The sequence below is a fragment of the Anabrus simplex genome, chromosome 2 (genome assembly GCF_040414725.1).
Source record: "Anabrus simplex isolate iqAnaSimp1 chromosome 2, ASM4041472v1, whole genome shotgun sequence".
NCBI lineage: Eukaryota > Metazoa > Arthropoda > Insecta > Orthoptera > Tettigoniidae > Anabrus > Anabrus simplex.
In genome coordinates, this window is record NC_090266.1 from 650,447,536 (window position 1) to 650,464,188 (window position 16,653).

General features: G+C 37.3%; 1 protein-coding gene across 5 annotated transcripts in view; it reads right to left on the reverse strand.

The window, feature by feature from the left end:
* The window catches only part of LOC136862991 (uncharacterized), a 414,724-nt gene that overhangs the window by 346,426 nt on the left and 51,645 nt on the right, over nucleotides 1-16,653 (reverse strand). For all 5 annotated transcript variants that reach the window (XM_067139297.2, XM_067139298.2, XM_067139300.2 and 2 more), the window contains one exon: nucleotides 716-796. In XM_067139297.2, the coding sequence (XP_066995398.2) occupies nucleotides 716-787 (72 nt within the window). In that variant the 5' untranslated portion in view covers nucleotides 788-796. The remainder of the gene's footprint in view (nucleotides 1-715; nucleotides 797-16,653) is intronic.

Consider the following 16,653-nt stretch of genomic DNA (forward strand, 5'->3'; position numbering starts at 1 on the left):
GTGCTCAAATGAGCAAATTTTGACACCCAAAAATAGATGCTATATATATATGATTGGGCATCTGATTTTGATATGATTAAGCGTACGAGAGGGTCACGAGCCTTAACCTGGCCACATACAAAAAGTAAAGTCATCTCAATACAGACCATGAAGGCCTTGGAGGGGTGGAAAGTAAAGGCTTCCACTATCCATAACCTCAGCATAGAGTGGTTAGCTCTATGCCTGGCCGCCTTTACCCTCAGGAACTAACTTGGTACTCATTTTTGGTGTAGGCTGAGTGAACCTCAGGACCATATGCACCTCCAGAAGTGGAAATCTCATTTCTCAATTTTTTTTACTTCCAGACAGGGAATTGAACCCACGTCCTCCCGGGTGAACCAAGCACTCCTTTACCGCCTCGGCCAGGCAGCCCCTTGGCCATATACAAAGGCATAAAATAAATAAACATGGCTGAATACATCATTCCTACTGAAATGATGATGTTGTTGCTTGTTGTTTGTTGTTTTAAGGGGCCTAACATCAAAGGTCATCGGCCCCCTACTGAAATGATCATACCAAATCTCAATATGCATAGATGAGACAATAATATAGAGGAAGTGTAAATGTACATATGAAACTGCAAGAGCATGAATTGATGTAGTGAAAAATTTTCTACAATGTACATGATGAATCATATTTCCATAAAAACAAACAATTTGTTTAAAAGATATCTTACCTTAGGAAACACTGTTCGTTCAGGAATTTGCCGAGGTTGAAGATCATCTTCAGAACCTCTTTTCAAGTCCATTGTATAAACCTGAAACAATGTGCACAGACATGAATGTCAAACTCTTGACTATTCACTAAATGTACAAATCTTAAGTATGAAAAGAAAAAGATCACGAATAACAAAAGAATCTAGTCCATTGGTTCAACCGTTCTTCACAGGACCTCTGAAAATCACTGACAAAAAACATTATTATTATTATTATTATTATTATTATTATTATTATTATTATTATTTCATCTGTATAAGTTTCCAGAACATTGGACAACAGTCTTAATACACCCTCTTCATAAAGGAGGAAGCAAGAGTAATCCAGATAATTATAGAGGATTGTCTATCTTGGACTGCACATACAAGGTCTTAACGTCTTATATGGAAGGATTAAAGATCAACTAGAAAAAAAGTTAAGAGAATACCAAGGAGGCTTTAGACCCTGAAGTTGTGCTGAAGAGATAATCACTCTAAAATGAATAATGGCATACTACAGAACACAAAACAGGCCTATAGTAATAACCAGGGAATGGATTTATATGTAATAATAATTACTTAAATATGTACATATATATTTAGTTATTTTTTATTGAAATATGGAATTATATATGGACTTTTCTATTGAATATCAAAGTTCAAAGAAGCTAAATAAAGTAGTTCTACATGCAACATAATATTGCACTTCTCATTTCAGTATATTTGAAGAAAACACAATCTTTTATTCTCTGTTACCAAAACAATGTATTACAAAATGTTCTTTTAAGTGCTGGAAAGTGAATCTTATCTCTATGGACAGATTTATATTGACAAACTGTGTTCAACATCAGAAGAGGCAATGGGGGCATAATTCAACTTCGCAATATCTGCTGGGGTTAAATCCAATGTCAATTTTACACTTAAATCTCCACACAGCATTACAGCAACCTTTGTCGTTTCTTCATATCCAGGGTTCTTTGAAAGTACAGTGACCATCTTCATGTTTGCTACATCTGCAACTTTACCTCTACCACGATTTAGTTGTTCCACAGTTTTATTCATAATTTTACAACTTTCAGAAAGTGAGAGATGTGAGTTTTGGAGCCTTTTCAGTGTTTTTGTGATGCGTGAAAAATTATGCTGAATGTAACACAAGTCATTTCTCACACGCTTCAATTGAGGCTGCATCTTTGGAGTCCATGGCATGCAGAACGTTCTTAATACAGTCTATATATTCAACATAATATTCAACCGCTTGCAGCCATGTACCCCAACTAGTTAGAATCGGCTTAGGCGGCAATGGAATCTCTGGGTACATTTCTTTCAAAAGGTGAACTCATCTGTGGTCTTTGAGAAAAACTTTTTTCACTGAGAAAATCAATAAATCTACATTGGGGTACCTGCCTCTTACCACTTCTGCCACACAATGAAAGGCATGTGCTACACATGTTAAATGAATCACCTTAGGATATACAACACATAATGCTTCTTTTGATTTACAATAACATTGTTTTATTATGATCCACCTGTACAATATATTATAATGTTGTCACATTTAAAATAACTTCATTAGTTAAAAAGTTATATGTGGGATATATTTTGCTCCCTTACAGAGCATAATCAGCCAAATTTGAATCTCGAAGAATGGTTATGTTCGTAAATAATGATTTAAGAACTATTAGACCATTTTTCACAACCTTAAAACTTACTCTATTAGAATATCATAAAATATAGAATCTTTGGACACATGCCTTAATTACATGTGCTTAATAGGAAAGATACATTAAAATTGTGGAAGAATTAGTTCTAAAATATTTAAAACAAGTAGCATGTCTAAAAATCTTAGAAAGACATAAAATCAATCTTAAGAGCTAAATTTGAAGATTTTCTTGGTAATGAGATCTGGTAAAAAAAAGTTTTTTATCCCTTGTGGATAAGAGTCTATAAAGATTCAAAGATCTCGTCAATTTGATAATTGAACTTGTGACAGGATGAATGTTGGTCTTCAAGAAATTTAAATGCTTGTTGTCATTTGACCTCGGCAAATGCTGTTGAATGAATATGCTCTTGTTGGCGTCAGTGACCGTACGTTCAAATAATGGATTTAATAAGGCATGATTGAAAGGGATGTAAACCGAGGATCGTATTTAAAAGTTGTTGGGTAGTTTATCTTGTTGTATGTCTGTAACAAGAAAAGTAATCTTGTAACTGGAAGTTGTGTTGCTAGTTAATAGTGTGTTTCCAGAAACTTCACTTACCCGTCCAACTGCTGTTTGTCAGTTTGGTGTTATCCGAGGTTGTGTAGTGACTGCCTGTTGTTCCGTGTCTACTCCTTGTGTTGTAAGAGTGAGGTGGTGGGAGCTGAGGGGAGGGAGTAGGGGTAAGAGGAGAAGTGTTTGTGGGTGTGGTTTTGGAAGGGGAATGTCTAGTAGGGGAGCAGGGAGGTGTGTTCTTTAATGTTCCATGATTATTAGTTGTTTTGGGAATGAGAACTTTGGCAAAGCTACTTTTTTCTAGATTAAGCATTTTTAATAGTTTTTGGTAATTGTTTGTGTAACGGATTTCTTATTTCAATTTTGTCATTCAAATTTTTTTCTTTATTGAACTACTGGTCTAAATGGATATAAATATTTTCTAAGACTGTCATTAATTTTCCCTTTTCTATCTTTATAATTTTTAGGTCTTTCTCTATAGTTGTAAATTGGTGGCCTGACTCATGTGAGCACTCATCGCAGAATGTTTGTTATACTTCGTAGCATTAACGTGTTCTAAGTATCTTGTGAGAAAGCTACGGCCAGTTTGGCCAACATATGAACATTTACACTCTACACACGTTAATCTATAGATGCCAGAAATTTGATAAGGGTTATTGTTAGAATTTATACTATTATGGTTGAAAAATGTTTGTTTGTATTTTGTGTCTTGAATGTTATATTAACATCTCGTTTTTTGATAGGATTAGTTATTTGAAAAATGGCTGGATTGGTGAATGTAAATGTTGCGAATTTGTACAGCTTAGCTTTTTCAGGAGTAAGATTAGTTACTAACTTTTGTTTTACTTTATTGATGATCCAATTGACCATATTTATTTTATATCCATTAATTGTGGCCAAATCTTTTATAAATTTGAGCTCCTTTTTTTAAGTTACTATCTGAAAGGAAGATTTTGAAAGCTCTATAAATCAACCTGAAAAAAGCTGCCTGTTTATGTGATTTTGGGTGAAGTGAATCAGTTTTTATCGTTAGAGGAGAGTATGATGGTTTTCTAAATATTTGAAATTCGAACCTATCTCCTATTCGTGTTACAATAATATCCAGGAAGATTAACGAGTTGTTAGTTTCGTCTTCTTTCGTGAATTTTATATTTGGGTCAATATTATTTAAGAAATTTAGGATTTTTTCCACTACCTTTTTTTGGCTATCTATTATGACAAAGGTGTCGTCTAAATACCTGATCCAAAGACAAAGACCATTGTATTTATTTTGTTTTGCTCCAAATGATCCACATATATGTCTGTCAGTATGCCTGATGTGGGGTCTCCCATTGCCAAGCATGTTTGATGGTAAATCTTTTTATTAAATGTGAAATAATTATTGTTTAATACAAATTTCAGTAGGTTTACAAATTCATCTATTTTGCATTTACTTAATTTACTGTGTGTACGGAGATTGTGTTTGATGATACTGATAGTTTCTTTAACCGGTATATTTGGATACATGTTGGTTACGTCGAATGAAACCATTTTATGTTGTGGTTGTAAATTGAATTTTCTTAGCTTATTACAAAATTCTGTTGAATTTTTTGACTGTCGATTCGTAAACTTGTAATGTGAGGGGCCGGTGACCTTCAATGGTAGGCCCCTTTAAACAACAAGCATCATCATAATCAAACTTGTGATGTCTTTTGAGGAAATAGTGTATAAATTTGGATGTTTTATACGTGGGAATATTTCTACTGTTAATTATAGGACGTATGGGTACATTGGGTTTATGTAATTTGAGTTACGACCTAGCCATTGGTAACTATGGATTCATACTTATCATTTTTTGGTGTTCTTGTTCATTAAATAAAAAAGTAGAATTCTTAAGGATAGTCTTTAGATTATGTTTAATTTATGGGATCTTGATTTACTACAGTGTAGGTTTTTTCTGAAAAGAATTCCTCTGTTTTTTCAATATAGTCATTTTTATTTAAAAGGACTGTGGTTTCACCTTTGTCTGCTTTGGTAACAACTACATTATTTTTGCTTAGCTTTGCTTTTTAGTGTCATTATTTGTTTTATGAGTGTGGGATTAGAACTTTCGTTTATTTCCCTTATGAAAGTTGGGAGTTTCTTTTTAACTTCAAACCTAATGTCATTTTGTAAATCTGGTGTTAATTTATTCAAGTTAGATTCAACTTCGGCTACTACATTGATTATGTCTTCTACTTTTTGTGAGTTAGATCTTATTGCCAAGAAAATCTTCAAATTTAACTCTTAAGATTGATTTTCATGTCTTTCTAAGATTTCAGACATGCTACTTGTTTTAAATATTTTAGAACTCATTCTTCCACAGTTTTAATGTATCTTTCCTATTAAGCACATGTAATTAAGGCATGTCTCCAAAGATTCTGTATTTTATGATATTCTAATGGAGTAAGTTTTAAGTTTGTGAAAAATGGTCTGATAGTTCTTAAATCATTATTTACGAACATAACCATTCTTCGAGATTCGAATTTGGCTGATGATGCTCTGTAAGGGAGCGAAACATGTCCCACATATAACTTTTTAACTAATGAAGGTATTTTAAATTTGACAACTTTATAATGTATTGAACAGGTGGATCATAATAAAACTTTGTTCTTGTAAATCAACAGATTTCAATACGGATTAAAACATGAGATTAGTCATTTGCAACATAATGCTTCTCCAGCTTTTATCATATAAGGTGCAGCATCGCTAATAAAAAGTAACACTTTATCATACTTAACGCCCTGTGGCCAGAGGATACCCATAGCCTCATTGAACAGTTTTGCTATAGTTTTGTTATTGCCCTTTTCTAGAACAACACAGTGTAAGAGAATTCGTTTACAATAATCTTCACTTAACAAACCAATGATTACGTTGCCATTAGCCTGCCTTCTTTGTTGTCTCATCAATGGAAACCCAAATTGGACCGTCTTTAATCTCTTGCCTTATCTTCCGAACAGTTTCATCGTATATGGCTGAACAGTAAGTTTTTCTAAACGTTGACTCATCCGGGATGGATAGTTTAGTATATTGCTCGAGGAATTCCCTGAAGCACTGATTATTCAGTTTGAAGAGAGGTATGTCAGCAGACATAAGAGCACAGCAGAGATCGGTGTTGAACTCTGACGTTACATTGGAAGTTACTGTTTGTGTCATAAACAACTGTCTCTGCTTGGAATCCCGTTATTTGTTAGCCTGGTGTTTACTGGCTGAAATGTGCTGTTGCACAAGGAACCTTTGAGTAGATGTCACTGTACAATGACACAAATTACAAAATAATATCTTACTGTCAGTTGATCAACCATCTTCTTTAAATTCTGATACGTAAATTTTCAATTTTAAACTAGTTGACTGAGCTACTATAGGCATAGTGTAACAACCTTAATGTCTTCAGAATATCAATATACAACTGCACACACTGAACGTACAAGAACACTATGATCTGCCTCACCGCTAATTCAAACTGTGAATGACTGGTAGTGAACTAGATGGAGTTATGAAGCAATCAAAGGGAATGCCCGAATTACGAACTAATCCGGAAACCACTAGCACATCGTCAATGACAGATTTCCCTAGTTATGATGTTATGTAATGCAGCTTATCAGTGCTGTAAATGTGATTCAGACAGTCACAGTACTGACCGACTGATCTCCACCACTTCCGGGCTCAACCTCTCTCTTTGCACCGCTTATCAGCTTATTTTATCAGCCCAGATGTTGACAGGCGTGATAATGACCTGCACACCAGTTAAAATATTAATTTTTCAAATATAGATTTTTAATTTATTTCTCCATTATTCAGATCATTTCATATAATTTAATACTTTTTAGCCGAAATATGAGCTCCAAAATATGGAAAAATATGGAAAATGAATACTCCATTTTTCAACTCCACATGTCATGATTCGTAAAGATAATGCAAAATATAATCAATTTTAGCTTCCTAAAGAGATATGTATTTACATATAAATCAGTTCCCTGGTAATAACATTCGTTGACATAAAGAAGGCATATGATTGTATACATAGACCATCAATGTTAAAAATTTTACAGAACTTCGGACTCCATCCTAAATTAATTGAACTGACAGAACTTACTTTAGCTAATACAATGTCAAATGTTAAGTTCAGAGAAGAGGTTTCTGAATCATTTTTGATTAAAACAGGTTGAACACAAGGAGAATGTTTATCACCATTACTATTTAATTGTGCATTGGAATTTATAATAAGGGAATGGTACAAGGTCAACTAAAAGAACATAACAGTTGGAAGCCCCAAAGAAAATTTAAGTTTAAACTGTTTAGGATTTGCTGATGACCTCGCTCTATTGTTCAACAATATTCATGAAACTCTACACCAAATTAAATCTCTACAAGAAATGGCACAAAAAATAGGTCTTACAATATCCTTTGAGAAAACTGAGATCATGTTTACACATTCCCCACTGGTAAATAAAATAACAATTGATGGACCAGAAATTTTTTTTTGTTAATTGCTTTTACGTCGCACTGACACAGATAGGGAAGGGCTAGGAGTGGGAAGGAAGAGGCCGTGGCCTTAATTAAGGTACAGCCCCAGCATTTGCCTGGTGTGAAAACGGGAAACCACGGAAAACCATTTTCAGGGCTGCCGACAGTGGGGTTCGAACCTACTATCTCCCGAAGACTGGATACTGGCCGCACTTAAGCGACTGCAGCTATTGAGCTCGGTGGACCAGAAATCAAAACTGTTGATAAATTTAAGTATTTAGGAGAAATCATAACTCATAATCTTAATGAGAAACCAGCTTGGCATAACAGAATAAATAAATTAAACAAAGCAAATTATATTACCACGACTACATACAATAAAAAAAAGGCTTATCGATAGCAGCAAAATTAAGACATTATAAAACAGTCACACAGCCAGAAATAACTTATGCTAGTGAAACCATTTTTAAAACTACTAATACAGCTGAAACAGAAAAAATACTTAAGACAGAAAGAATAATAATTAGAACATGCATAAATAAACAGTATCAAGTTAATGGACAATGGAGAATAGCATCAAATAAAACAGTTTACAAGGAAACTGAATCAGTATTGAGCACGATTAGGAAAAAATGTATCATTCTTTGGACATCTTATCAGAACACCTGACACCAGAATTAGCAGAAGAATAATTGAAAAATTACGGAATAGCAAGACCAAGATTAAATGGATCACGGAAATTAAGGAGGATATTAAAGAAATATAAATAACTGACGATCTCAAAAACGAAACCAAAAAAAATAAGATAATTCAAGACACACATACCAGGCTACAGACCAAGATCAATAAAAGGTCTAATGGGAGGGTATTTTCAACAGAACAATGGACAGCAGCTTCTCTTAGAATGAACAAACATTGGGCTGGTAGGAAATCAAGAAATCCTTTGTATAAGTGACTTTCTTTTTCGCTAGTGGCTTTATGTTGCACCGACACAGATAGGTCTTATGGTGATGATGGGATAGAAAAGGGCAAGGAGTGGGAACAAAGTGGCCATGGCCGTAATTAAGGTACAGCTCCAGCATTCACCTGGTGTGAAAATGGGAAACCACGGAAAACCATTTTCAGGGCTGCCGACAGTGGGGTTCGAACCTACTATCTCCCGAAGACTGGATACTGGCCGCACTTAAGCGACTGCAGCTATCGAGCTCGGTGGACCAGAAATCAAAACTGTTGATAAATTTAAGTATTTAGGAGAAATCATAACTCATAATCTTAATGAGAAACCAGCTTGGCATAACAGAATAAATAAATTAAACAAAGCAAATTATATTACCACGACTACATACAATAAAAAAAAAAGGCTTTTATTTTTAGGTCCATGTATTGGTGGGCAAAATTGGGCAAGGACATTCACTTCTTGAAACAATGTTTATCATACAATTTAACTCCGAATTTTCTCAAAACCAACTTGAAAAAAATACAACGTAAATCTCCGCAACACTCAAAAACCCAAACCAAAGTAAATAAAATTTAGCTTAAGAATGAAATAAGATTCTTATACAAGAAAAAAATCTTTCTTGAACAATAAACTATATGAGACACACCTTGAGACAGCGCACTTACTTTCCAAACCTCAATGGGACATATTTCAAACAAAATTCGCGGTAAAACTATTCAACATACTGGCGCAAAAACAAGCAACACATGAGAAGAAACTTAATCTCAAAAATAACGCAAGGCTAAACAGACCAACCACAAATATTTCTAATAAACTGAGTACCCGTAACCAAGAGTCTTTAATAGAACATTTTTACCCCCCAGTAATTAACTTGACGAAAATAAAACTATCAGACAAGGAAAACGAGATCCTTGAAAAAAGACCAAAACACAATTAGCCAAATCCAAATAAAGTTAATATCGCTACCACACTAGTCATAGAACCAGAAACAGCTATAAACAAAATGCCTTCAGACTTACAAGAGGAGGTCAGAGTAGACGTTAAACGGAAATTAAACAAAATCTATAACTTAAAAAAATGAAACAACACCCACTAACAGTAGTATATACAAAGAAACCTTTGCAGAACGAGAATATATCACAAACTTGCGAAGAAAATTAAAGATCATGGCCTTATCATTACAAAAGCCGATAAGGGCAATACGACCGTTGTCATGGATAAAACCGATTATATTGAAAACCAAAAAGTTTTTTCAATAATGGCTCCTTCTCCATAGTTAAAAAAGATCCGACTCAGCAAATCCAACGTCTCCTAAAACAAACTTTAAAAGATACATCATTCCTTTTTACAGAACAAGAAAAAACGCGATTACTTAATATGAATCCCGGTCTACCTACCGCCAAAGCTTTCCCCAAAATCCAAAAGACCGGCGTCCCCATACGCCCCATCATTAACTACAGACCTAGCCCATTATACAAACTGGCCCAATTCATTCAGAAATTCCTTAGTAAAAATTATAAATTTCAGTCGAAAAAATCCGTAAAAAACACTATTGAATTAAGCAAAAAAACTGAACAAATTTAAAATACAACCGTTTCACACCCTTCATTCGATATCAACAATATGTATCCCAGCATTAACACTAAAAAACTCCTTCCCATAATTCAAAATAACCTAAAAGCACATAGTGGGCTAAGTAAACTCGAGATCCAGGATTTCATGCAGGTCCTAAAACTAGTGATTCACAACAACTATTTCACATTTGACAAATGTATATACCAACAAGATGGACAGGCTATGGGGTCGCCGGCCTCAGGAATTTTGGCGGAGATATACATAGATTCCCTAGAAGACACGGCAATTAATTACAATAATATCTCCTCAAACATACTTTTCTGGTCCAGGTATGTCGATGACACTCTGGTTATTCTAGATGACAGAACGGTAAATGCAGCTACCACCCTCAACAATTTAAACAATATAGATTCTAATATAAAATTTACATTGGAGTCCAAGTCCAATAACTCAATAAATTTTTTAGACCTTACAATTAAGAGACTGCCTTCCTCACTAGAATATAATATCTACAGAAAACCAACACAAACAGCGACAACTATCAGAAGAGACTACACACACCCATACACACATAAGTGCGCCACTTACTACAGTATGGTAGACCGAGCATTAAAAATACCGTTATCTAAAGAAAATATAAAGAAAGAACTGAATACCATACGTGCCATCGCTAAATATAATGGATGTAATTCCTCATTCATAGAACGCATTATCAACAAATGTAAACACAGACTAAAGTCAACATTAACCAAGGAAAGACCTAACCCTGCCCTATACGCCACCTTCACTTTCAATGAAAACATACACAGTGTAACTAACACCTTCAAGAAACATAATATTAAAATTTCGTACAGAACCAACAATAGAAATATAGAAATAGTGCACAATTCCAAGTCAATAAACAAATCCGACATTCACGCAAAGTCAGGTGTTTATCGTTTCAAATGCAATAACTGTTTTTCCTCATACATCGGACTGACCGGAAGAAGTTTCAAAGTTAGATACCTAGAACACGTCAATGCCATTAAGTATAATAGGTTTTCTGCAATAGGCCAACACATACATGACTCAAAGCATAATTTCCCTACCATAGAACAAGACCTAGAAATTCTCAAGAATATAAACACAGGCCCTTTACTCGATGTTACAGAAAACTGTTTTATCATTTAGACCAATTTTTCAATCCCAATCTAAACCTCAATGAAATTTCAGAAAAACCTAATATTCTTTTCCACTTCCTAATCGAAGTCTTTAGAGGCATCAAATCCACGAAGAAGAAATCGATCTTTTACGCTCTGCACAACACACTCCTATGTCGCACACTACCACCACTCCATCCCCCTGACCCGCCTTAAACTCCGCCTTCCCATCCCTTCCACTCCCCTCCTCTCTTCTCCCCCCCCTCTCCTTTTCCAGCCCCTCCCACCTCACCTCCACTCACACTCAACTTACTCACATCCATCTCACTCTTCCACAACCCTTCTCACAACACACAACCAGCACGCTGAACAAGGTGAGTCCCATATTCTATCACATTTGGCCGCAGATCCATCTTTAGCTATCCATTTCATTAACTTAGCTTATCTTCCTTTTAAGCTTCATCACCTATGTTGAGCTGAAACGATCTCAAAATTCAACCTTATTCAACCACTCAACGTCAGGTGTACCGGCCTTAAACAAATATTTGATGGTCTTGCCAACCACACACAACACTGGACCTGGACTTCTATATCTCCATTGATAACAACAGAAGAGTGGACAATTTTACCTCATGGTTTTATTATTATACTAAGACTTTTACTGTCATTCATCAGATCAATTTTATTGTACAATACCTACCTGCCTTATTAGACTATAACGCCTCTATGCGTTATATTATGCCATCATATTTTACTCATTATTCATCTAGCTCTTAATGTAAAAACAATCATTTGTACTTTGCAATGCATGTATCATGTATACAATTTTATGTTATGTACCCTGCCCACTTTGTGATTTCTAGCTGATGATGACGCCATTAAGCGTCAAAACCGGTACTAGTAATAATAAATAACATGTTGTGAACACCTTGTACAACACACTTTGTACTGAATAGGTTGAACCTTCTTTAATTCTAATTGTGAATCTCAGTTCAATACGGGGAAAATGAAGTTCTTAACTTATAATAATTTATGGGTCGAAATCAGTAGTGTTTTAATGTAAATAATTTTATACATTTTGTAAATAAAGTGTTGATTACATGGAAAACTCATCCTTCATACTTGTGTCCATAGTGAAAGTTTCACAACCAAGATCCTTTGATGATCTACGCAGAATCATCGCCCAACTGGAAGAGAAAAACAGGAGCAAAACTACAGAAGAGACCAGCTCCGTTAGGAACTGCTACCATTGTGGAAGAACGGGGCACCTGAAGAACAAGTGCCCAACTTTGACGTCGGAGAAACTAGGACCGGACCACTCTGGATTAAGGGGGGATGGGACCGAGAAAAGGAAGGCGCCTCAAGACTCGACAGACAAGCAACGCTGATCAAGTAGGAGAGGGATTGGTCAGATTGTGGGCAGAACAGACAAATCTCACCTAGCAATCATCTTGAGGATAGGCAACAAGATGCCTTCAGCCATACTTGACAGCGAAGCAAAAATGGGCTGTAGCCAGGTTACTACTGCCCATGAAATCTTGCTATCTCAGAAGAGTAGTGGGAGCAGCAGACTGGGTAACCTATACCATCCAAGGACATACTAACTTAACCGCAAAATGTATGGACCTGCCGATTGTAGGTAATGTCTCAGTGATTCACAACCTAATACCTGACATCATATTATGTCATGATTTTCTGGAAGAATACATGGTGATCCTGGACTATGCAGCTCATGAAGTCGTTTTGGGAAAAGACAGATGCCTGAGGGTTGTCTGACACGATGGAGTTCTCCGGACTCGTAAGGATACGTAAGTCGATGAAGACCTGGGCGATATCCAGTCAATGCAGCTTCAAGGCAAGGCATCTTCTAGGTACCCGGTGATGGAACCTGAAGCTAGGAAAACCACTGCCGAGGGGGATTTTCCACGAAAACACCAGAGTGAGCCCAAGGAACCTGTCCTTATGACCATCAGGAACGAACTTGATCTGGGAGTTATCAGACGGTAGCATGAACAAGACAAGCCCTGTAGGACCATGACGCAGTGGATTAGGAGACAGAACACCGATAGTGGACTCGTCCCGAGGGAATTCAAGATGTGCTACAATAACTTCTGAGTTGATGGAGGATTCTTCATGTACAGATCTCACCTCTCTGACATGCCTGCAGTAGTGATGATCCCCAGACAGCACACGACGGACATCCTCAAGAAGTTCCACGACAGCACTGAAGTCGGACATCCAGGTGGCAAAGAGAGATACCAGTCTATACAACAAAGATTCTTCTGGGTCAACCTGCGGAAAGACATCCTGGATAATGTGAAGGGGTGCTACATCTGTGCCTGCACCAAGGCGAGCAACAGGATGGCAGATTCCAGTCAGTGAGGAAGACGGCTGCAAAGCCCTTGGGAGGTCATAGCCCTGGACTTAATGGGTCCTTACCCTAGAACCTCACGGGGTAAAATAGGACTTCTAGTGATCACTGATCTCTTCACAAGATGGATTGAGGCCTTTCCCATACCAGAAGCCACGACGGAACGTATCACCAGCCTTCTACAAGATGAGGTATTAAGCCGCTACGGTTATCCATGGTGCATTCTGTCAGACAACGGAAGCCTGTTCAGTCAAGGAAATGGGAGCAAATGATAATAGAATGGGGTGTGGAGCACTGGAACAAGCCGATCTACAACCCAAGGGCCAATCCAACAGAACGGCGGAACCAGAAGCTATAAAGGATGCTACGGGTCCACCTAACAGACAATGAACATCGACTGTGGGACTGTCAGATACCGCAGTCACTCTTTGCCCTGCGACGACGCATCAACTGTCTCCCCGGCTATTCCCCAGCGGAGATGTTCCTTGGTCGACAGCTATACGGCACCGGGAATTGGGAGATTCATCCACCACCCACTTCTGGTCAAGATGATGCAGCTGTTTCCCTGGCAGAGTGGCAGCAGCAACAGCAGCAGAAGATCAAGGAGAAGCAACCTTTGGCCGAGAAGAGATCCCTAACAAAGGCCAAGATGTCGAAGAGATCCAGATCTTCCTACCAGGCCAACAGGTACTGCGATGTAACCACCCAGCCAGTAATAAGATTGGAGGGTTGCAAGCATGTCTCTCACCTAAGTGTGTTGGTTCCGTCAAGGTGGATAAGAAGCTGGGCCATGGGGTCTACTTACTAAAGACCAACCCTCCTGTCAAGTTCCACGCATCGGAGTTGCGGCGAGTCACCCAACCGCTGTGCATACGGAGTAAGCCTGGTACTGCCACGGGTCCACCTGGAGGAGAGGCTACTAACGAAACAGCACAGTCTGGTCATGACGAGAATGCATTGACTATCATCGAGCAAGAGGCTGGCAGGAAGCCAATCCTGACCCCCCCCCCACCCAGACACGGCACGCTCCGGTCAAAAGGAGGAGAGCACATACAGCGACGTCGAGGAAGATAAAAGGTACAATCTACGACCAAGGCAAAGGTAATGAGTGTGACAGGCTGTGGAAGTTGTTTCAAGTTATAGAGGGGATAGTGAAGCAAGTATGATAAACTGATATAACTTGAAAACAATATCTCTCACCCACGAGTAAATAATGCAAATATCGAGCTTGAATCTTTATTATTATTATTATTATTATTATTATTATTATTATTATTATTATTATTATTATTATTATTATTATTATTTTACCATTATGATTATTAATATTATTATGACCTGTAACGTATAGCTTTGAAGCATTTCCATCCATTTAGTATTTGTATAATTAATATTATTTACGTAGTCGGACGATCACATTGGTTGTGTGAATAACAAATCCTTGACACTAGATGATTGCAGAATATTCTGTACATTATATCTATGTATTAAGCACTCTAGAAAAATAGGACAGCGGATAAGCTACTATGACCAGCATAGTGAAAGAATTATAGTCTTCAAGATAAACACCAAACCAATGCGCACCACAATAGTGCAGGTCTATATGCCCACTAGTTCAGCGGATGATGAGGAAATCGAAAGAATAAATGAAGTGATAGAGGATTTAATACAATATGTAAAACATGACGAGAATCTAATTGTGATGGGCGACTGGAATGCAGTGGTAGGCCAAGGTAGAGAAGGTAATACAGTAGGAGAATTCGTATTGGGACAAAGGAACGAAAGAGGAAGTCGGCTGTTTGAATTCTGCACTGATCATAATTTAGTCATTGTTAATACTTGGTTCAAAGACCACAAACAACGGCTGTATACGTGGACGAGGCTGGAGACACTGGTAGATATCAAATATACTTCATTATGATTAGGCTGAGATTCAGAAACCAGGTGTTGGATTGCAAAACTTTCCCAGGAGCAGACGTGGACTCTGACCACACCTTGCTGGTCATGAAATGCCATCTGAAGTTGAAGAAGTTGAAGAAATTGAAGAAAGGAAAGAAAGTAAAAAAGATGGGATCTAAACAAGTTGAAAGAAAAGAGTGTGAGGGATTGTTTCAAGGAACATGTTGCACAAGGACTAAATGAAAAGGCTGAAGGAAACACAATAGAGAAAAAGTGGATAGTCATGAAAAATGAAGTCAGTAGGGCTGCTGAAGAAATGTTAGGAAGGAAGAAAAGATCAACTAAGAATCAGTGGATAACTCAGGAGATACTAGACCTGATCGATGAACGACGAAAATACAAGAATGCTAGAAATGAAGAGGGCAGAAAAGAATACAGGCGATTAAAGAATCAAGTGGATAGAAAGTGCAAGGTAGCTAAGGAAGAATGGCTGAAGGAGAAGTGCAAGGATGTCGAAGGTTGCATGGTCCTAGGAAAAGTACACACTGCATACAGGAAAATCAAGAAAACTTTTTGAGAAAGGAAATCTAGGAGTATGAATATTAAGAGTTCAGATGGTAAGCCACTTCTAAGGAAAGAAGACAAGGCAGAAAGATGGCAGGAACATATCCAACAGCATTATCAAGGTAAAGATGTGGATAATTTGGTTCTGGAACAAGAAGAGTCTGTTGATGCTGATGAAATGGGAGACCCAATTTTGAGGTCAGAGTTTATAATAATGCTATTTGTTTTACATCCCATTAACACTTTTACAGCTATCGGAGATGCCTAGGTGCAGGAATGTTGTCCCGCAGAAGTTCTTTTATGTGCCAGTAAATCTACCGACACGAGGCCGACGTATTTGAGCACTTTCAAATACCACCGGACCGAGCCAGGATCGAACCTGCCACGTTGGGGTCAGAAGGCCAGCGCCTCAACCATCTGAGTCACTCAGCCAGACGAGGTCAGAGTTTGACAGAGTGGTGAGCGACCTAAATAGGACAACGCACCTGGAATTGACGACATTCCCTCTGAATTACTGACTGCCTTAGGAGAAACCAGCATGGCAAGGTTTTTCCATTTAGTGTGTAAGATGTATGAGACAGGAGAAGTCCCATCCGATTTTCAGCAGAATATTGTTATACCTATTCCCAAGAAAGCCGGTGCTGAAAGGTGTGAAAACTACCGCACCATTAGTTTAGTATCTCATGCCTGCATAATTTTGACACGTATTATTTACA